This window comes from Phlebotomus papatasi, chromosome 1, assembly GCF_024763615.1.
Source record: "Phlebotomus papatasi isolate M1 chromosome 1, Ppap_2.1, whole genome shotgun sequence".
NCBI classification, from domain to species: Eukaryota; Metazoa; Arthropoda; class Insecta; order Diptera; family Psychodidae; genus Phlebotomus; species Phlebotomus papatasi.
Window position 1 is genome coordinate 90,527,937 of NC_077222.1, and position 23,505 is coordinate 90,551,441.

The following is a 23,505-nucleotide window of genomic DNA, read 5'->3' on the forward strand; positions in this document are numbered from 1 at the left end:
CACAGCAAAATGTTCTAATCGCAATTTTATTTAAACAAATGTCCATTTCATGAACTTGCACACTTTTGTGTAACTCGTCGGTTTAAACATTCGAACTTCCAACGAGTTTTTAGGTAAGTTCTCTCTGATATACCTTCGAATCGGTAAAGGAAAAACCTCAACCAGAGAGAGGCTCTCAAAACGGGAAGGTTATTACTCAACGAGAGGAATGGGTAAATGCTTTAATAACTAGCATTAAGTCACACATTTCCTCAAAAAATTAAGTCAGATACATTAAAGGAATATGAGACAAATGGTTCCGTTCAGTAATTATAACCTTTCGAAAAGACAAAGCCACTCCAAAGTCAAGCTGAACTTATTCGAAAATCCACCGGAAGACTAAAGAACACGTTCACGCGTATTGCTCTGCCATTTCGAATTTCGATATTCTTTACACTTCAATCGTGAGCAATGTCAACAACACTGTATAAACGGTGGCAGCCAAAATCCCGAAAGCCAAAATCCCTAAAGCCAAAATCCCGAATTTTCAAAATCCTGAAATGAATGAAATTATATGAAGGAAAATGCTTAGAATAATTTCCCAAGACACAGAAGATTTCCCTTTGCCTCCAGAAAGCGCGGGTACAATAGTGGGAGTAGCTGTAACACTTTTAAAAATTCGGGATTTTGGCTTTCGGGATTTTGGCGTTCGGGATTTTGACCGGGACCCCTGTATAAACGGTTGCTGCAAAACGTGAATTTTTATGTAGTCTTGTGAAATTTCAGGATGGCAGAACGTTTCAATCGCAATTTTATTAAAATAAATATCCTTTTCAAGAACTTGCTCACTTTTGTAAAATTCGTCGGTTTACATGTTCGAACTTCCAACGAGGTTTTAGGTAAGTTCTCTCTGTTTTACCTTCAAGTCGATACAGAAAACTATGCAGTTGTACGAAGCTTGAGTCATCCGATAATACCACGCAATTTCGAAGGTTTGAAGTTAATATCTCTAACCGTTTGTCCTCAATCTGCGGAAGCCGATAATTGACGAAATCACGCAAGTGAGAAAATCTTTCAGCGATCGTATATACTTTGGGTTCGAACACTACATATTTCTCCCATATTCCTTTAATGAATCTGACTTAATTTTATTCAGGAAATGTGTGGCTTAGGGCTAGGTATTAAAATATATTGCCATACGTCAGATTCTTTAAAGGAATATGGGAAAAATTTGAAATGTTCGAAGTCAGAGTATGTGAGGAGCCTGAAAGCCTTCCCCTACTTTTTTCGCATCAGACAATTTTATAGATGTTTAACCCTTTAAGAACGATTGGGTCACCGGTGACCCAAAAATGGCATTTTTCCTATGGCCTTCTAATGTTGCGTTTTGCTTTAAAAAGTCAGAAAGTGATTTTTTCTGATCCTCGATTTTTGATCCTCGCGTCCTTAAAGGGTTAATATAATTTAAAGGCATCAATTGTTTTGGGATTCTCACATTTACTGTCTGTGTCGACAAGAAGAGATAGGTTATGTATTTTTGCTTTGTCATGACTTTAGACAACTTTACACGTGACAGGACATAAACTTTAAAGCTAGGGAAAGAATAAACTTTACAAATAGGCGTGACTTAAGAAGGGGCGTGTCACTATCGTATTTTAATTTTATTGGTCGCTTCTTTTAGCTACATTTGTCCCTTGTAGATCATTCCTGACAGTCAAAATATCGTACTTGGCTGATTCGCCTCAGATTCTTTAAAAAAAGGCGTGGCTAATTTTTAACTGATATTGACGAGAATTTCCTTAAATCGCAATTGTGGTAATTCAATTTTTTTCATCAGGATTTCAAGCAAGCTTGTATCACAAGACGTAAACGTTAATTGTTCAGGGTAATAATGAAGTTTTTAAGTAGGCGTGGCTTTGAAAAAATGTATCATTGCTAAATTTTTCTTTTTTTTTGTAAATTATTTTCTCTAACTTAATTTTTTTTTGTTAACTTGATAATTCTTCTTGATTAATTTAGCTAGTATTCTTTACAATGTTTTTAAGTTTTTTTTACAAGCCTCAATGAGGTGTGGCTTATTTTTTAAGAGCCAAAATAAAGACTCCTCTGTATATTGAAATTTTTGTCACGAGTTGTCCAAGGGATGCTATGATCTACCCCTCCATCCTTTTGAATATTGACTATTTCAACATGTCAATATTATTTATTCCATTTGACCATAATATATAGACTTCCATAAAGGCACTTCGAAAGGTACCACTAGCCTTCTTAATAACCTAAATCAGACTGCTCTCAACATGTTTCCCAAGCCTCAGGCAACCTGTTCCCATCATCCCTGATAGCGCCATTTATCTATAATCATGACATTAGCAAAGTTGACGGCCATTCCGCATAACGTTTACAATAACTCTAAAAAGGGGCGTGGCCTAAATTTCCTTTAACAAAGTTTCCTTAGCAAATTCAGCACCTCAGATTTATTTTCCTGGACTTCAAATTTCACTCAAAGAACAATTGAGGGTTAAAATAGTTACAATTATTTAAGCTCTTATTTGCTGTGCTTTTGTCTCTATGAAGTCCATATTGTATTCTTTTTCTTTAATATAATATGAGAAATCGTGTTAGACACAGTGAAAGAATAAAAATTCCATTTCTTGCCACATGCCACAAACACACACACCACACACAGAAAAATTAATTGCCATTTTAATTTTGATGTAAATAGAAATTTAAAAACAAAAGGAAAAATTGTTACACATAAAAACACTCCACAGGACAGACACATAATGCTATAGAAAAATATGATTATATTATTTGATCTCTTTGTTGTAAAAATGTCAAGATTTTCTACCCACAAAAATGCGACAACCAAACATAATGTTAAAACAATTATTTGGTGAAGAAAAATGGAGCATGAAAAATCATTTAAGAAATAAAACAATGGCAGAAATTAAATTGGCGAAGGGTGAATGGATGGGAGGATAAAATAAATTAAATATTGATCATGAAAATTATTTGTTTCTATGCAATGTTTTATGCTCTTATGTAACACTGTATAATCTTCCCTTTTGAAGGGAAATAGTTTAATAAAAAATAAATAAATAAAAAAAGGGATAAATAAGAAGATGAGTACACCAAAGTGAATCAGTTCTCAATGTGATGAACAAATGGCGATGAAATTCAATCCATTTGATGATTTAAACCCAAAAGAAGAAACTATAAAAGATGAGTGATAATTGCAACTCAATTTGTAACTGTTGGTCTTTTTCTCTCACTGATTGAGAATTTTCTCGTCAGTTCATGTGTGAAAATTCAACTTAAGAAAACCAATTATGTTGTTTTACAAAATCTATTTTGACGAAACACATCAAGAACTTTTTCTATTGGCTATTAGACTCACCCTCGTCTGTGTTCTCTGTGTGTAAGAAGAAAACAGACATGAGAATCTTTTCTTCTACTCTAATAAATCTCTTAAGAAATTTAACGAGTTTTCCATTAATTAAAAAAGAAAATTCAGAGATATAAACGTGAGCGTTATTTTTAGAAAATTTCTTTGTCTCTAATTAACCCAATTGTTTTATTACATTTGAGGTTATGTTGAACCTAACCTTAAGTTCTAAGGCATAATTTAGAAAGTAAGAATTTCTTCATAAATTCAGACATTTCAAAAATAAATAAAATGATTTAGCGATGAAATTCCAATTTTTAGAAAAATTAAGAAACGTAATCTAACCTAAAAAAAAGTTGTGAGGTTAAAATTCGGAAAATTTCTTGTATTTGCAAATAAAGAGTTCTTTTTAAAATATTTTTTCAATATTAAAAATGTAATCAAAATGAATAAATATTTCATTCAATTTTTAAAGCTTTCTTAATATGAAACAATGAGACAATTTGAAATCGGTATTGCATGATTTTCTCATTGTTTTATTAGGTGGGTAAAAGAAAAGGAAAACTACTTTAGAGTGTAAGGTAAGGGCCAAAATACACTAGGGCTGATCCTTTGAATAGAATTTGGTAAAGGAAATTTAGGAAAAATGATCTTTATTCGATGATTTTAATCGCTAAATTGGGATAAATCTTCACTACCAAATTTTACAGGCTAAATATTCTCGAGGATTAGCCTGGGTCTATTTGGGCCCTAAGGTTTATACTTCTTCTTGATCACCTTTTTCTGTAAGTCCATCTAAAAGGCTGAGAAAATCTGAAAATTCCAATTCAGATCCTATTCCAAATTACACCAAATGTACCCTACCGTCTTTACCTCTTTACACGACTTTATATAAAATTATTCTTGAAGACAAATACAAGTATTTTGGATTGATATGATGTGATTTTTAAAAGCTATTTAGATTAGGATTCAAAATACAGCCAAGTTCCAAGTTCCTCAAATATGAACGACAAATAAACTCAAAATGTAAAAATTGAGGTTATGTGAAGAAGGTGTTCCGTGGAATCTGAATTAAAACTATTTTTCTCCGGTGCTTCGCTTCCTTATTTTCACCGTATTATCTGAATTAGATAAATATACATTTATTCATTGACAAATGGTTTTAAAGCGTAACAACATTAGAGAAACAGTGACTTATTTTCCATCTATTGCGTCTACCGCCGACTTAGAGTTTGCTGACCAACCTTCAGAGGAAAACGGTGGAAAACCTCCTTCACAGGTTGTATAAGTCGTTGCAGAAGATTCACAATTTCCTCGATAAATTCCATTTAATTAACATCAAATTACATTAAAGAAATCTCTAAACTTATTTTTTTGATTCAGGTTTAGTGCATTTCACATGAATTCTGCTAAATTTTTGAAAATGTTGTTCAGATTTGAGGAGTAAGAAATATCATCCATAACCCCAAACTTACATATTTTAGGAATTGGACTGTTAATTGGAATAAAAAATGAGCTTCATTTTCTAGTTAAAAAAGGACTAAAAAAGATTTTATTTAACCTCAAATACATTAAAAACCGTTAAAAATGCAAAATCCAATAAAATAATTGACAAATTTTGGATTTTTTTTAAGTTACTTCCATTTAAAGCTTAAAGGTTATGTGTAGCATAACCTCAAAACGTAGACAAGCTTTTTCACTGAATAAAAGAATAAGGACCAAACACGAAAAATAATGTAGATATATTTTCCAAATTTCTGTGACTAGATTAAAAGCTACATATAAAAGAATTCTGGAAATCCCTACCATAATATTATGCCATGATTTCTTTTAGGTTAGGACTAAAATAACCTCAAATTTTAAACGAATTATGTGAATGAAAAAATCAAGCTTCTGCATTCAAAATTTCCCGTATTTCCCGTTAAAATCAGCAACAAAAAGTCTTTAGGGGAAAGTGCTCTCCCTTCGAACGTTCAACAACTATATGATTATCATAAGCCATTGATATGATTAAGCTTATCATGAGCTATGCTATTGAGCTATGCTTATCATTGATATGATAAGCCAAGTAATATTTAATAGAAATGTGTAAGTCTATTAGGAAAACTAAAAGAAAATTCACATTATTCGAAGGCATGAACGTTCGAAGGGAGAGTACTTTCCCTTATGCTTTTTTTCCTGACGCTTCAAAACAAAAAGGAACACAATTGCCTGGGACATTAAAAATAAAGAAAACAAGGGAAATATCTAAATTTTATAGGCTTATTAATTTTAGAGTAACACAAAATATATTTTGGTTTTTTTTTGTTCAAAATTGTCAATAAAAAGACAAATATTTTATCATAAAGCAAAAGCTTATCGCATAATAAGCTCACAAAGCAGTATTTACAATGATTACTGCGGGATCTTCGAAGTTAATATCTCTGAATTCTTCCTGAATTCCTCGTCAAAAAAATCATTAGACGATTTTCAACCCTGAGAATTCCCATTAGACTCTCAATAAATCCTCAAAAATCAATTTTATCCTGAAAAATGAATCACTTACCTCCATAATTTCCACGGGGTCCATGATCACGATCGCATTCAGCCTCTGATATTTCGTTGCTCTCTTTGGAATCATTGAAGGAAGAGTTGCTTTCGGCATGATTACGTGGCGGTGGTGGAGGAGGTTCTGGTGATCCATTTGGTAGATTCCTGGTGGACCCTACGCTGCGACGTCCAACTGAGCCACGAGAACCGTAGTGATCATATGGAGCTCCGTACGGGGCACCGTACTGAGAACCATATTGATCTTCCTCCGGAGCACAATTGGCTGGATCATCGTACTCAGGACCACCCGGACCGCCATACAGTGAGCCAGAATTGACACGAGTATAGCGACGCTACGAGTAAGAGCAATTCAATGGCAATTTGTTTGAGTAAATAGCCAACAGTCACTTTTCACAGTGCTCATTTCCATTAAATTTTCCCGTCAAATAAACACATTTTGCGAAACTGTGATGGAAATGAGGCAAAGTGCCCAGACAGAGTTGGACTAAAGACGGATTAGAGATTTTTAATGGGATATTTGCAGCACAATCAAGAAATAAGATTAAATTTAGAGAAAAAATCTATGTCATTTTTGATATTCTTAATATTTTTAAAAGCATAGAATGAAAATTAGAGATAGTAATCGTGCAACCATAAAAAGTTAAATTTCCTTCTCAGCATTGCACTAAATGTAATCAAAATATAGAGATTTAATAGAAAACGCAGAAAGATTATTGATTTGTAAACTACATCTCAAATTCACATTTTCCACAGTGCAATTTATATTGTAATTGTGGTATTACACTTGCCTTTTAAAATTTTAATAGGATTTGGGGTAGACTTGGGCGCAAAAGTTTGTTTAAATTGATTTAGGATAAATGCGAAAAACTTAATGTGATTTTTTAAAAATGTGAAACATACTTCTGCTTCCTGTAAATCAAGTAAAATTATGTTATCTTAATGATGGAAAAAGGGCTAGGCTCCTAATTTTGTCAGGAAATGTGAGGTGCTGGTTTAGCTATTACAGCATATATCTATGGGTTACATTCATTTAGTAAAATAGAAAAAGAAAACGACTTTAATTGAGCTGCAACTGTACGAAGTTGCAGAAGTTTCCCATATCTTTTCATAACCGGTTCAGTACCGGTGCATAAGCGATAGGAACTTTAGACTTCTGATTTGTCAGAAATAGTGATTCCAACAACGGTTAACCGGTTGCGAAAAACCGGTTAACCGGCCAATTTTGAAGACGGTTTTAAAACCGGTTTTAGAGATGAAACCGGTTGAAAACCGTCTCTTTACAAAAATTTTAAAATTTTTCTTAAGCTTAAGTTTATTTCTTGAAAATCAAGATACACTATAAAATATTTCCTGAATTAGAAGGGAACCTGAAGTGCAATATGATTCTAAGTATAATCTATAGTACGGTAGTATGTTAATAATATATAAAAGCTAGCAGTAATGGGTGTTCTGTATACGTTTATTCCACTCTTGAAAAGAATTATTTGCTTAAAATTTATCGGAAATTATTTCAGGACTTCTACAGTTGAAAATATTTTTTTCTTTTAAACCTCAGTTAAATATTTAGAAGCCTAAAAAATAATTGTGTAATGAGAAAAAAATTGTAAAACATTTAGTATAATCTTGTAAAATATTGTTTTATGTGGAAAAGTAACAAGACTTTTACATCTCCAAAATCTAGAATAAAAATTTTTAAGTGTTTCCTCATTAAAGACTATAGAAAATGACAACGTTTGTAACTAATTTATTCTAAGAAAAATTAATTGTATGAAAAAATAGTTATTTTTACGAAAATATAGATTTCATTACCTTTTTTACGATACGATATTATTGAAAAAAAGTCCTAGTAATTTTCCTGCACTCTGAATTTTCTGAATTATTTTAAATACAAAATAAAGCAATAAATAAAATAACTAACAGAGAAAAAGAATATATTTATATCCTTTATATGTTAAATATTACATCAAACTACAAGTTCTGAAAAATTGCTCAAAATTCCATATCAAATTCTAAATTAGTAACCGGTTTAAAACCGGTTAGCCGGTTTCAGAGCCATCCAAAACCGGTTAACCGTCTATCCTAAAAACCCGGTTATTTGGAATCACAAGTCAGAACCTCCAAGACCTTTACGATGAGCCCAACCTTGATCCCATTTAGCGGAAAAATACTTACGCTCTCTAAAGCTTTTTTAACATTTGACCTTAAAAAACTATTCGGAATGATGATATATCCAAAAATGAACAAATAGACGACGCGTTTTTGAGCAATTTTAAACACATAGCTTTCGGGAGGAAGAAGAAACGTGGAGGGTAAATGAGAGGTATGTTCATGGTCATAGGATTACGGTGAAGGGTCCCCCGAAGAATCAAAGCTTCTATTTGCAATCGTTTGCCCTATAGATATGGTAACGGCAGTAAGGCAGGACAGACAAATAGTATAAGATTATTGGTTTCAAATAATTTTCATAGAACCCTAGAACCAGTATAATCTTTGAAAAAAAAAAATTTGAGAAGACAAACAGAATTAAAAGAGATGGCAAAGTGTCCCAGCTTTGCGGAATGTTCAAGCTCACGGTCATATATAACAATAAAACATATATAAAAATAAAAGGAATTGTAGGAAGCGTTTTCGTAGAAAGCAGAGACAAAAGGAAAAGTACGTTTCAAGATAATGTTTTTTTTAGGGTCATCGGAAATCGGAAGCTGATATCTCGTACCATTTAAACTCTAAATAGGTAACAAAGTGAAGAAAAGCAGAGTATATACACTGCTCTCTCTTTGAGTTCGAACAGTAATAATGTTAGAAATTTAAATAAAAAAGTATTACGAAAAGAATATAGAGTAAGTGTACCAAATTTCGACCAGCTTGCAATTTCGGCCACTTTTTTTGTTCCTCGAACTTCCATGAATTTTTGGTTTTCAAATAGTCTAGAGATTATACAATGCAAAAAATAAAAAAAATATCGCTTGGACAAACGAGATACTATGAAAAAGACATTGAAAGATTTTCGGAAGGGCAAAGAACTATGAGAATAAAGGTGTTCGAAATAGGCCGCCAAAGCTATATCTACAGTATTATTTATTTTAAAATGTGTTATGAATGATTTTAGAGAAAATAAAGACGATAAACTATCTACAAGGTTCCAAGCAACACTTTTTAAAAAGAAGTAACAAAAAAATCAACTTTTTGGCACTGAGTAAGGTTTAGAACGCAAGCCGAATACTTTGGAAAAATTGAATTATTCTCGGCAACTCTTTATCAAAAATCTCGCTTTCATAATATTCAAATTACCCTTCGGAAAACACTAACAAACTTTTTGCAATTATTCTCCATAAATTCTTTTCCATTTGCGAATAATTTGCATCTCTAAAAGTTTTCCAACTCATTAGAACTTGCAGCTCTATTTTGCAAATAATTTTTCTCTCTTTTTTTCTAATGCTCATTGTGCTCTCAAAAACAGTTTCAATAGCTGTTGTGGAAATCATCAAATTTAAAGTATCCCAAATGATTTATTAATAAAGAAAAAAATCTCTAATCTACCTTAAAGTCAAAATGAAAGAAAAATGGTGCAGACTTACATATTGATCCTCCTCAGCACAATTAGCCGGATCATCGTACTCTGGAGCCGGTGTGTAGATGGAACTCTGACCACCTTGGCTATTCTTGCGCGCATAGCGGTTCTGGCGTGGCTAGCAACCACAACAAAATGAACAAATGCCACCACCCAAGGCAAACAATTCATTTGGGGAATTAATAGCATCTCCTTTTGCGCGGATTCAATTTCACACGTTGCTTTTTCTGTGCCACCCCCTCAAACACTTAATCCCTTCAATCCGTCTATTTTAACTTTCATCGCCCCCTCAAGCCTTTGTCCTCATTAAGTCTCTCACTTTCTCACTTCAAAATTCGCTTCGCTTCCTGCTCGACTTTTTTTCCTTGCTGTCGAATAAAATAGAGAATATCGACAACGAAACTCCGTGGATGTTCTTGACAAAAGAGAAGCCTCTTTTCTTTGTGTGAAAAACCACAGCTTTTCCCTCACGCCTTCCCAGCCCCCCGCTCCCCCTCAACACTGTTTCGCGCGCCCTTTTGTACCGTGAAAAACCCCACAAACAATTATGAGGCTTGTATATGGTTCTCCTACTAAATCACAATGAATAATAAAATTACTCTTCACTGGAAAATTCAACAAATAAAACTTTACTAATTGCTCTCCCAACACAAACTCGGTCAATTAATTTTTTGGTTGACTCTTTCAGACAAATTCAAGAGACGACAATTTGCTATATACTTGCGTCTACTAGCTAGAGAGACTTTTCATCATAATATTTTTATAGTCCTTAATTTAAGGACCGTGAAAAGTACCAGGGAATATAAAGTACTTGAGAAAAAATTACAGTAATCCTATTAGATTCTTTTAAAAGAAAGTCCATCAAAAAATCAAAAGGGTTCTGGGCAAGTTAACAACATAGAAAAAACGTAAAAACCGTTTATTTCTTCTTCATTTTTATGGATCAATTTATTAAAGTTTAAATGAATTTCCTTCTCTCTGAAGTTTTTTTCCGCATGATACGAGTTTCATTGATGTACTATTACTTAAAATTTGGTTTTAGTTTTTTAAGTAATATTCAGATTCATAACATCAGAACATATTAACTTTACCTATTTCATTGTCTTTAGATCTAAAACAATTTCTTATTAAAAACAAGAAGGAATATCTTCATATGTAAGGGCCTTGACAGACCTGAGGATTAGACGAGAGACGGCTTAGCGTAATTATATCAGAAATATTGGTCAAACTATATTTCCATCATTTTCCACTAAGTCGTCTCTCGGCTTAAATCATAAGTGTGTCTAGGGTCTAGGGCATTATGGTAAAATGCTCAAGATCCACAAGATGGCGTGTCCGCATTCTTGTCGATGTTGACGTTTTTGTTCGCCATTTTGAATAAATGATAACATCTAAAAGTCATCAGATTGTACTGAAATTTTAGTATGATGTAGCTGATGTCAGGGCCTTTTCGGAACGAATCTGTGTTCCAGTTTAGGTCAAGAAGTTACCCAGATACAGAGGCTCAAATTATTTCATTTGATTAACTAAAAGGGCATAACGAAGAGCGGACAGGGTGGGACCATTGCCCATTTTATACCCGATATTCTATTTATATAAAAAATACTATAAGACTAAAAATAATTCAAGGGTACAAGGAATAAATTAAAAATAGGGCTAGCGATTGAACCGTAAATAGAAGACACGTTGATCGGTAGCAATCTGCCACTATAATCAGTTGATCGTCACCAATCAATCATCACAATCAATTGATAGGTACTAATCTGTGATCAGATAATCGGCGACAATTGGTCAGTGATCGGCTGATCCGTAACAAATAGTCGTTGTGATTGAGTGATTAGCACCAATCAGTCTCTGTGATCGAATAATCGGCAACAATCTGTTACTATGATTGGTTGGTCGGTAACAACCAGTCGTCATGATTGGGTAATGAACGTCGATCAGATTACCGACGATAATCTGTCACTGTGATTGGGTAATCGATAACGACCAGTCGTCGTAATTGGGTGACTAGCGCTAATCAGTCGCTGTGATCGGATAATCGGCGATAATATGTTACTGTGATCGGCTGATCGGTAACGACCACTCATCATGATTAGGTGAAGATTAGCGTCGATCAGTCACCGTGATCGAATAATCGGCAACAATCTGTTACTGTGATTGGTTGATCGGTAACAACCAGTCGTCGTGAATAGGTAATTAGCATCGATCAGTTACTCTGATCGGATAATCGGCGACAATCTGTTACTGTGATCGGCTGATCGGTAACAACCAATCGTCTTGATTGGGTGATTGGCTTGGATTACTCACTGTGATTAGATGATCGGTACCAACCAGTCGTAGTTACTGTGATCGGTTAATTGGCGACAATCTGTTACTGTGATCGGCTGATCGGTACTAAACAGTCGTCGCGATTGGGTGATTAGCACCGATCAGTCACTGTGATCGAATAATCGGCAACACTCTGTTACAGTGATTGGTTGATCGGTAACAACCAATCGCCCTGGTTTGGCGATTAGCACCGAAAAGTCACTGTGATTGGATAGTCGGCAACAATCCGTCACTGTGATCGGCTGATCAGTACTTCTACTAAACAGTGGTCGTGATTGGGTGATTAGCGCCGATCACTCACTATGATTAGATAAACGGCGACAACCTGACACTGTGATCAGCTGATCCGTAACAACCAGTCGCCCTGATTGGGTGATAAGCTTCGATCAGTCACTGTGATCGGCTGATCAGTACCGACCAGTCGTCGTGATTGAGTGATAACCGTAGATCAGTCAGTGTGATCGGATAACTGAAGAAATCTGTCACGACGATCACCTGATCAGTAACGACCAGTCGTCGTGATTTTGTGATTAGCTTCGATCACTCACTGTGATCAACTGATCGGTAACAACCAGGCGCCGTGAATGGGTGATCAGCGTCGATCAGTCACTGTGATCGAATAATTGGCAACAATCTGTCACAGTGATTGGTTGATCGGTAACAACTAGTCGCCCTGATTGAGTGATTAGCACCGATCAGTCACTGTGATCAGATAGTCGGCGACAATCTGTCACTGTGATCGGCTGATCGGTACCGACCAGTCGTCATGATTGAGTGATAACCGCCGATCAGTCAGTGTGATCGGATAACTGAAGATAATCAGTCACGATGATCGACTGATCAGTAACGACCAGTCGTCGTGATTTTGTGATTAGCGCGGTTAAGTTACTGGGTCAGCTGATTGGTAACGACTAGTCGTCGTGATGGGGTTTTTGTAGAGTTTATGTCTCGACATTTGTGTAACAGAATTACTTCCAACAAATTATCAACTTTTATATTGTTCCCTGAACAATTTCTTTGAATGATTTAAGGCCCCCTTAAATTCTAACGATCTATGTGAGAAAAGAGATACCTTGAGGTTGACGTTAAGACGGCGATGGTCGTATAAAGAGGTGGGGAATACAATGGCTCAGAAAGGAGATGCTGTAAATTCACCAAGTAAAAGAGATAAAATCGGGAGTAAACTGACACTGACCATTGATTGGGATCCAGAGCGTGAATGCACGTGTCCAGGATGCTGCATTGTTCCCGGTGGTCCCATAGTACCCACATGCCCAGGCGCCCCATGGCCATTCTGGTGTGGGAAGGTCTGGAAGTTCATTGCCTTGGTGGGATCCATCTCCTCCCGGAACCCAAGCAAGTGGAACGTGGCGTATGGGCAGATTTCATCCTCCATACCTCCATTGTGTGATAATTGTATGTGAAGTTGAATTATGAAAAGGAAAGATAAGAAGGGGAAGGCAATTGATTAGCAATTTCCACTCGACTTCGTGACGAAGGAGGGAAAAAAAATGTCTCCTTCTTTAAAACACCAAACAACACACAATGAACGATGAATAACATGAGAGATTGATGATGAAGCTAATTAATCAAACAAAAATAATACACTTTCTAACAAACGAGGGAAGTCTATCACTCTCGTTTGTTCTTAATTTTTTTTTATTTATTTATTTATTTTTTCTTGGTGGACTAATAAGAATATTGTATAACGATAAAAAAAGGGAGTGATGATGAGAACGCTAATTATCATAGCAACAACGAGATGGTAGGAAGAAAAAAGAAAACAAATACAAGAACAACTTTTACTGGCCTTACCAAATTCATCCCCCAACAGTCCGTTGATGAAAATTATCTTCTTCGGACAATTTAACCAAAACTCATATCAAAATTCCATGTCAGACAAATTATTTGGCAAAAATTGTTGCAAAACACATGGTAAAGTTCGAAATTATCATAAAAATTTTAATGTTTGTTTTGCTTCAGCATTTTTTTTTTGGTTTTTTTTTAACGGAAATATAATTAAAATAAAGGTATAATTGTTAGTAAAAAAATATATATAAAGAAATAAGGTAAAAACTGTCCAATTGTTTAAAAGAAAATGAGAAAGCAGAAAAGGCAAAATAAGCAATTTTTTTTCAATTCACTTTTCCGACTTTTCCCTATCAATTAAAATCTCAGTATTTTTTTTAAAGCGTATATACAAAATCCTGTATAACAAATAAAATCCATTAGATTTCCCTTCTAAATAAATTTACTTATTTTGCCTTTTGTAAAAACAAAAGTGAAAGAATAAACAAAATGAAATTGTACTCTATCTACCTGTGCCATGCGGATGGTAACATTCATCTGAGCCATGGTATCTCCTGGGAATTGGTGGTGGCTTCAGTTCCTCATACAGAGGTCTCCTCGGATCCCAAGTGGAGTGATTAGATCTCATACTACGGCCTGGGCTCAATTGAAATGCCAATGATGTGGATTTTTTTTTATATATAGGGAGTTTCACATTGACAAAACAACAGCAAAAATTGTTGAACGGAAATACCATGGAAATTTTCAGGATATGCGGAAAATGGAAGAGAAAACAAAAATGCGCGAATGAAGTAAAGTAACAAAAAAAAAGAAAATTTTTGTCACAAAAATAATTGACCTAGGATTGAAATGATGGGGAATATTTTGTGAACACAAAAAATGCTCAGTACAATGAGAGATGAACCCAATTTGTACGTGCATCAATTTTTAATATGAAAAATGTAACATTCAAATATAAATTCTAAAGCAATATACAACCTTATCCATCCGGGAACCACAAACCATTAATATTTTTTTACGTATATACTTGCATTTTTTCATTGAACCGAGTCTGTGTCCAAATGAAAAACTTTCTGATGTTGTTAACTTATTTGAAATTCAAAAGTCATGTTTACATGTCAAATTTGCATGACGTCTTTTATTGACTTTTGACAGCTGTCATTTTGCGGACCTACTATAAATTTATAATTAACTCTCTTGAGATACTTTAACGATATTTCTATAGATTGTAGAGAGAGAGAGAGATAATTTTAGAATGTTTGATTATGTTATTATTAACCTCAAATATTTTTAGATTCGAAAATTTCCAAGAATTCTTGTTACAAGGCTGTCTTAACCTATTCAATCAATGTACTAATGAGGTAGAATGTTCAAATTTTGGCGAGGTGCGTCTTATCGGGTACTGGATTTAAATTCTTTACATCCAATCATTTAAAACTGTATTAACTTAGATAATTAACCATCAAAGAAAATAAATTAGTAACCACAATTCAAATAAGGAAAGAGGTTATAGACTAATTTTAACAAATTCGATGAGATGTCAAATTTTCCGTCCGCCATATTGATCAAAAACTTTGCACGACTTTCCACGACGTGAGAAAAGAAACAACAAAACGTATTTCCATCTCTGTCGGGTTATTTTTCTTCAAGTAATAGAAAGGAGTACACTAAAGCAATCATATTAGTTGTGTTACTATATAGCATTTATTGTGATGCCTATATCTTATTAGTTATGAAGATTAATTCGTAATAGTTATTCTTTCCTTTAGAATTATTAAAATTATTTTATGCTTTTCATATTCATGTTCCATTTTCTTATACAAATTCTTGTATAAGAAGAACAACGGAAGTTTACATGTAAAATGATGCACAATATCACTCTACGATGGATAGGGGAGACTGGGGCAAAAAGTCACAAATCGAAAAATTCAAAATTCAATATCTTCCAAAGTAAAAAATATAGCGGCTCAAATTTTTTTCTATAGATAGCCTCCATAGACCTTCATTACAATAATAACAATTAATAACAATTGATAACAATTATTACCTACTTATTTTCCAAAATTGATTCACTGGTGAATATAGCCTAAATTCTTTGGATTCTTTGAATACGAATCCGCTATCTATTTTAGAATTGTACAAAAGTTCTTTTCTCCAGAAATCCTTTCATTAAAAATGGCCACTTGGGGTAAAAAGTAACAAAAGGTATAGAGAAAAAGTAACAAAATTGACATCAATCTTAAAACAAATAGATATTCAAAACGATTAATTAATTTTTTTTAATATCAATTGCATAAAAAATGAAAATCGAATATTCAAGTTATTTGTCAAAATCATATTATTAAATCGATATTTCCAAAGATCAAATAAAAGTAGTTTTGACATTTCATACAAACTTTTGACATTTGTCATTTTTACACGTCCGTCAAATCATTTCGTCAGATATCTTTTAGATTTCTGCGGAAAATATCTACACGTCGGGAGAGCATCTTCCGATAAATCTGTAGATATTCCTACGAATTTTATTTGGGCTTGGGACAAAATTCGTCAGAAAGATTTTGCAGATTTTCTGACGAATCCTGATGCATACTCTGACGAAGTTCTGTGGATATTTTGCCAATTTTTTTGCAGATTTTTTCTACATTCCAGACTTTCCAGAATTGATTTTTTTTTGCAAAATTCAATAGTGTTTTTTAGTGACAATCAAAGCGTTTATATAAAATAAAGAATTTTACAACGTCGTGTTATAAGTAGAGAATAGTGAAGTAAAAACTTTAAGTAGAGTGTCAACCTAAATTTCGTGTTTTTGTATCATTCCATTGGCGATTTTTAAGAAATTAGTATTTTGCTCGGTAATGCTTGTTAAGCATAACAAGTCATTTGCCTTATAACTTCTACAATTTCTTCATAAATCAACAATATTTTTGTGAAGTAATGGAGACTATGCAGATCTTCTAGGCAGAAATTCTGGCGAAAATCTACAGATTTTCTCTGAATAACTGGAATATACCGTTACAATTCGAAAAACCTCCGGGTAAAATCGGCAGGTAGAGCAAAGATTTGACGGGCGAATATTGAAACTTTCATGTAAAACTAAATCACAGAGGTTAAATTCAGGATAGTAATCAGATAAAACTGCACAAAAAAGAGATATTTCATAAAATTGTTCGTAAATATATGTGAATTACTACTGGGAACTTACGAACTGCTCGTAAATCGTATAACCCACTAAAAAGTTCGTAAAAGTTTGTACTTTTTCACTAACATTGTTCGTAAGATGATTTATTGACGAGTATTTCTTGTTCTTTTACAAACATTTGTTCATAAATGTTTGTAAACACAAAGAAAGTTGCTCGTAAAATTTTGTCATTCCTTCGTAAAGTTTTGCATGTCAAAAAAATATGTATACGAGCAAATGTTTGTGAATTTTCACTGGGGACTTACGAAGTGTTCGAAAATCGTATAACCCACTATAAAGTTCGCACAAGCTTGTACTTTATGTAATATCATCACTTGACGAACATTTTTTGTTCTTTTACAAACATTTGTTTGTCTGACAAAACTTTACAAACAAATGACAAAATTTTTGGAAACATTTTTTGTGTTTATGAAGAAATGTTCGTAAAATAACAAAAATACTTATCAAGTGATCATATTACGAACAATCTGTGTGAAAAAGTACGAACTTTTACAAACTTTTGTAGTATGTTACACATATTAGGAGACATTATGAGATTCACGATTTTTTTTCTGTATGGGTATTTGTTCCTATTTATTTAATTCAGCGACGTTTAAAAAGGAACATTTAAATATGGACAATACTAATTATCTCGTACAACATATCATTTCCCCTTTAGCCGAGAAACTTTTCAATTTATAAAAACTAGTGAGCACGCAGTGAGCACAATTAGATGAAAAAAAGGAGCGTTTTCAACATATTTTTGCAGAACAGGTCATCAGAAAAATGCTTACTAGTCAGCAGTTCTCGAACAAAAAGTGCTAACCTACAGAAATGGCATTGTCTCGCGAGTGTCGTTTAAAGGTTACACTGAGAAAAAATAGAGTGTGCGATTAACTTTTTTCCTCGTAACTTTAACACTTTTTAGGTGTAAAAATATATCAACATTTTTTAATGTTAATTTCACACCTTTTTAAGTGTAAAATTAACATGAAAAGGGGTTAATTTAACCCCTAATACACCTAAAAAGGGTAATATTTACACCGATTTCGGTTCAAAATTGCAGGGTAAAATTAACATATCCAGAATGTTATCGTATTTCTCTCAGTATAGCAGAATTCAGCAGAAAATACATATGTTTTCAGCTCAATTGTAATCGATTAGCATTTAGTGCTCGCTGGGCAGTCAAAATTTAATTTGATTCAATTTTTTGATAGCTGTCACACAAGAAAGCTATAAAATGCTAAATAAAAAAAAAACACCAGTTGCAATTCTCATGAAAATTTTGGTCTTCCCGAATGAATAAAGTTCTATGTAAATATTTTACATGTAGAATTCAGCATAGCAAAAATGTAGAAATGGGAAAAGTCATCTAATGAATAATTGAAAAATATGTTATGGATTCTTGGACGCTTACTTATAACTGTACCTCGCTTGATGCGGTCACAGGTGTTGTAGTTTGAGCCCGGAACAGGTGGTAGCTTCCTGTTGGGCGGGGCAATGTAACCCAACTCATCCCTAAGGTCCGGTCGACGCTTATCCAATGTTGCTCCCGGTCCCATTGTTTGATTGTAAACTACATCATCTAGAATTAATAATAGTTCCCAATTGAATGGGGGACACCAAGATGCTTTCTCTTTACCCATTTTCATTTTTCATCGTCAATAAATTCATTTTATTTTTCTTTTTTTCAAAACGTTTCACCGTCATCTTCACATTTGCTTTGCTTGCGCAATCAATATCAATTTGAGAGTCATCTTTTTTGCCTTTGGCACCGACAAGATTTTCTCAAGTCAAAATATACAAGTTATTCATGAATAAAGGAACAAAAAAATCAAATTGAGCAATTTGCAAACCAAGGAGAGCAAGTCTTTTTTGTGCAAAAAAATTGTGCAGTGAGCAAAATGCATCCTGTGCAGAAAAATGTGAGATTTTACTCTTTTTTTTTTTGAACAAATTTATGAAAAACCACGAAAAAGGAAAAATCATAAGATGGAAATGATATTAAACAAGAATTTTTTTTTCTTAAACTCCTGAATGATTTTTTTCGTCATTCTTTCGTGATAATGAAAAGCATCTTCGTTTGTGAGTGGGAAGGGCACATTTTCTACCAAGCATGTTCTTTTTAAAATCTTTTAAAGTGTGCAGAAAAATTCAGTTGGTGATATTAGTTGTCTCATCAATTTTTGAACATTACCGAGAAAATTTGTCACAAGATAATTCGCGTCATAAGTCTTCTAAAAATAGAGTATTTATTAGTGTACCATTAAGTTTATGCCCAAAAGAGAAAATTAATATAAATGCGAATTTAATTAAAGAAAATCAATAACAATGAATATGATGAATTTTCTCCAATTAACTGACACAAGAGATTAAACATATTTGGAATAAAAATATCCATGCGGATGAGTCATGAGAAAACTAATAGTACCAACCAAAATTAAGGCACATTGTCCAATTTTAAGGGCACTTTTGGATTATTCTTTCAAATAGAATATAGCTAAACACAGAGAATTAAAAAAAAGGATATCAATATGAGAAACAGAAATGTGAGAAAACTTAAAGAGACAGATGTTAAAGAAAGATATTGGCTTGAAGAAAATTTCAAAAAAAAAACTCAAGAGGTTAGAAGTTGCATGTGAAGAGATAGAGTGAGAGACAATATTTTTCAAAAGTCAATTAATATTATCAGGAGGAAATATTTTTGATGATGATGATGATGAAAATGTGAAATATTCCTTTATATATGGTGAGTCACTGTTAGGTACTTAATCTTCATTAGTGTATCATATCTCGTGCAATTTCTTTTCCTAAATAAATAATGTGAGGAGAAAGAGATTTTTTTTTCGTTTAGAAAACATTTCCAGCTGGTGTTCACAAATGTCAGTTTCATATGTCAGGTTAACTGTCAAATTCAGAAAGATAAACTTGACAGATGTCACCTCGCAGTAACTAAGAACTTTTCAATTTAGAAAGTCTTAATAAATACTTTTAAATAAAAAAATTGAAATAGTCCCTTTTTTAGACCATCAAGTCTTATGAGACTTTCTGAAAATCCTCAAGATCTATCACTTTTAAATACACAAACTTTAAAACTGACACTTTTGCCAAAATGTCAAGCCATTTTGCGACTAAAGTCATCTGACATTAAATAGCGGATTTTTGACAGCTGCCATTGTTACAGAATGCCTAAGTCATGTAAAACTGAAATATGGTTTTGTAAAATTTAATTGTCATGCCTTCGGCACATCTTTTAGACCAGGAGAATTTCGTACAATCAAAATTTACATCTCACAGAAAAAAATATTTTGTAAAATTCTTCGTAAATGTTTGTGAATTCCTATGGGGGAGTTACAAAATGCTCGTTAATCGTATAACCCACAAACAAGTTGGTAAAATTTTGTACTTTTTTCACAAATATTGTTCGTAAAATTATCATTTGACGAACATTTTTTGTAATTTTACAAACATTTGTTCGTAAATGTTCGTAAACACACAAAAAAAATTTCGTAAAATTTAGTCATTTGTTCGTATTTCTTTGTAAATTTTTGCCAGACAAACAAAAATTTACGAAGAAATGACAAAATTTTAGGAACATTTTTTGTGTGTTTACGAACATTTACGAACAAATGTTTGTAAAAGTACAAAAAAAATGTTCGTCAAATGATTATCTTACGAGCAATATTTGTGAAAAAAGTACAAAATTTTACGAATTTGTTTGTGGGTTATATGATTCACGAGTATTTCGTAAGTCCTCTATAGGATTTCACAAACATTTACGAACAATTTTACAAAATATTAGGTGAGATTCTTAACAATCTCACCTACTATAATCCTAACAAAATTTCATGTCGTCCGATCGACCTCAAATTTGGCCAAAATGTGTTTCAGCACTTCCTGATCACGAATATATATGTGGCTAATTTACGTTCCCGGCCGACCGGCCGGCCGGCCGCTCTTTGGAGCTTAATAGCTCCTAAACTAAAAAAGATATCGACTTGCGGTTTTCGGCAAAGGTTATATATCGGGTGAAAATTGCAACTTGGTGCATTGACCCCCCACCCCCCACCCCTCCTTCCGCCATTTTGAAGACCCCCCTTTTTTTGTTTTCTCAATAGCTCCGCCCCTATGGCATTCAGCGGACTCAAATTTTAGTATGTTATAGCTGGGCCTTAGAGCTTTCCATCAATACCAAACTTAAGGTCCCCCGACCCCCCTGACCCGAGCTATAAGGGTCCAAAAAAAATTTCTTAAAATGGCCATAACTCCGGTTCTAATTGTCAGAATTTAAAAAGTGAGGGCTTTTTGGAAAGCTCTCGTGAAATGCCACTTCCCCTTCTAACATCGCAAGTTCATAAAACCACCGCTAGGGGCGCTTTTTTTAAAAAGAAAATTTTTAAATCTTAAAAGTTAAATAACTCAAAAATTCCATTGTGCATCGGGCTGAAATTTTAGTTTGTTGTAGCCGTTGATTATACCTATCAAACAAAAAAAACCTTAAGTCGATCCATAACCCCTGACCCGAGCTATAAGGGGTCAAAGTTCGAACATTGACCGGCCTCTATCTCCGGTTCTAATTAACATAGCGACCTAAATTTTACCTTTTTGGTTTCGTCTCGATGAGCACTTTCAGATGGAAGTTCAAAAAGTCACCACAGATGGCGCTGTGATAGCGTCAAAATTCATCGAAATTCAAAGTCACTTTTCTCAAAAACGGCATTGTGCAAGTTAATGAAATTTTAGTATGTTGTAGTCCAGTCTAGGACGTTTCCAAAATGGTGCGTATGCGCGCTGTGGTTTCAATAGAACCGGAGATATGAGGGGTCAAAGTTCACGAAATTCAAAAAATCATATCTCCGGTTCTATGTGACCGATTTTGATGAGTGAGGGCTTAAACGAAAGATCTCACCAAATGCTACAACTTTCTAGAATGTTTGAACTTCGTGGGACCAACACCAGGGGCGCCACAGTCGAAAAACCAATTTCAATATCACATAACCTCAATTATCTCGACTGTCGCTGAACCGATTTTGATGATTACTTCAACATAATTGTAGAGCACATTTGTCTCTACATTTTGTCCATACACCATTTTCCGCTCAGACTACGCTATCACTCCGATTTTGCCGTTTAAGTGTGAAAAAATTGATTTTTCCCATAATAACGCTTTGAAATCACTCAGATGCCAATTTGACTGCCTCTACTCCACCGAGACACTTAAAATATGGTTTTAAATGGAAAGTCCCACAAAATACAACAATTCTTTGAAATAGTTGAAGTTCAACAAATGACTACTTGGGGCACTCTGGATGAAAAAACGAGTTAAGAAACAAAAAACCTCGCTTATCTTGGCTTCTGAGTAATCGATGAGTTCAAGTTCTACGGCAAAATTATAGAGAACATTCTGGTCTACATTTCACCCATATAACACTTTTCTGTCAGTTCATCCAAATCCTTGACATTTTGGTTCAAATACAAAACTTGTATAATTTCACGAATTTGGTTCAAGATAACTGAATGGCGTCTCCCAACTTCAGCTCCAAATCGAATTTGCATGCACTCCGAGTTAGCTCACGTTAAGAATCTCACCTACATAAGCCGGTTAGGATTATCTGTCCCTTTTTTTCTGTGTTCTTTCTTTTTCGAAAGTTCAGCAAAAAGTTTCTTTTTCAAAAGTTTAGCATAATGGCATCTAAACTTTAGTTAAATTTATGTCCATATTGAAGAGATTTTCCTACACAAGTGTAGCGAATTTGCTTCAATATGCACATAAATTTTTCTAGTCTGTAGAGGCCATAACTCTATTCCATTCTGTCGCCCTCAAAATTGGACTGTACTAAATTTAATTTGGTGTGACGTTCAAAAAAAGAAGAAGAGTGCGAAAGAGTGGGATAGACATATCCAAATCTTTTAAGAAAGAAAAGTATGTCTATAAGAAAAGTATGGCTTTATGAAATTTTCCTGATCTAAAAGGTGTGCCGGAGCCATTGTAGTCGAAATTGGTTTGAACTAAGTTGAATTTGTTATGATATTTGAAAAAAGAAAGAGTACGGTAGAGTGGGACAAACATAAGCAATTTTTTTTTTAGAAAGAAAACGTTGTAAATTTCGATTTCATGCAGTTTTCCTGATCTAAAAGCTATACCGGGGCTATCAGATTCAATATTACTATGGCTCCGGCACACCTTTTATACCGCGAAAATTTGATATGTTCGAAATTCATATCCCTTACTTTCTCAAATGTTTTGAATGTAGATGTTTCTTTCTTTCTCACTCAATATTTTATTGAATTAATTTTAATTTGGTGTGATGTTCAAAAGAAGAAGAAGAGCCCAAAGGACTGGAATAGACATATGCAAAACATTTGAGTGAATTTCGATTACATGAAATTTTTCCGATCTAAAATGTGTGCCGGAATCAAAATTTAATGAGGAAAGTTTAATCTTGAAATTTGCTGCAAGTTGTTAAGATTTGTCACTCTTAAATTTATTTATATATTTTGTAACTGATACATTTTCCAGAATGCTTCTTCTTCTTCCGTTTTACGTTATGGCTGTCATATGTTAGAATGCAGGCGTGAATGACAACCAATATTTGACGTTAAATCGAACTTATGTCAGTTGATTTTTTCAATTTTGATTAAACTGTCATTTTAAAATTACAGAAGACTCTTGGTAATTTGATTTTTTGAGATCGGGCTACA

At 33.7% G+C, this 23,505-nt stretch overlaps 1 protein-coding gene across 2 annotated transcripts in view; it reads right to left on the bottom strand.

Moving 5' to 3' along the window:
- LOC129809651 (cell adhesion molecule Dscam2) overlaps window positions 1-23,505 on the bottom strand; it is a 171,546-nt gene that overhangs the window by 13,101 nt on the left and 134,940 nt on the right. The window contains exons 24-28 of one of the 2 annotated variants that reach the window (XM_055859648.1): window positions 18,233-18,388; window positions 14,136-14,261; window positions 13,012-13,214; window positions 9,493-9,603; window positions 5,910-6,246 (exon numbers count right to left, since the gene is read on the bottom strand). In XM_055859648.1, the coding sequence (XP_055715623.1) occupies window positions 5,910-6,246; window positions 9,493-9,603; window positions 13,012-13,214; window positions 14,136-14,261; window positions 18,233-18,388 (933 nt within the window). Of the gene's footprint in view, window positions 1-5,909; window positions 6,247-9,492; window positions 9,604-13,011; window positions 13,215-14,135; window positions 14,262-18,220; window positions 18,389-23,505 lie in introns of both variants that reach the window. The other variant, XM_055859649.1, reaches the window with a different exon arrangement.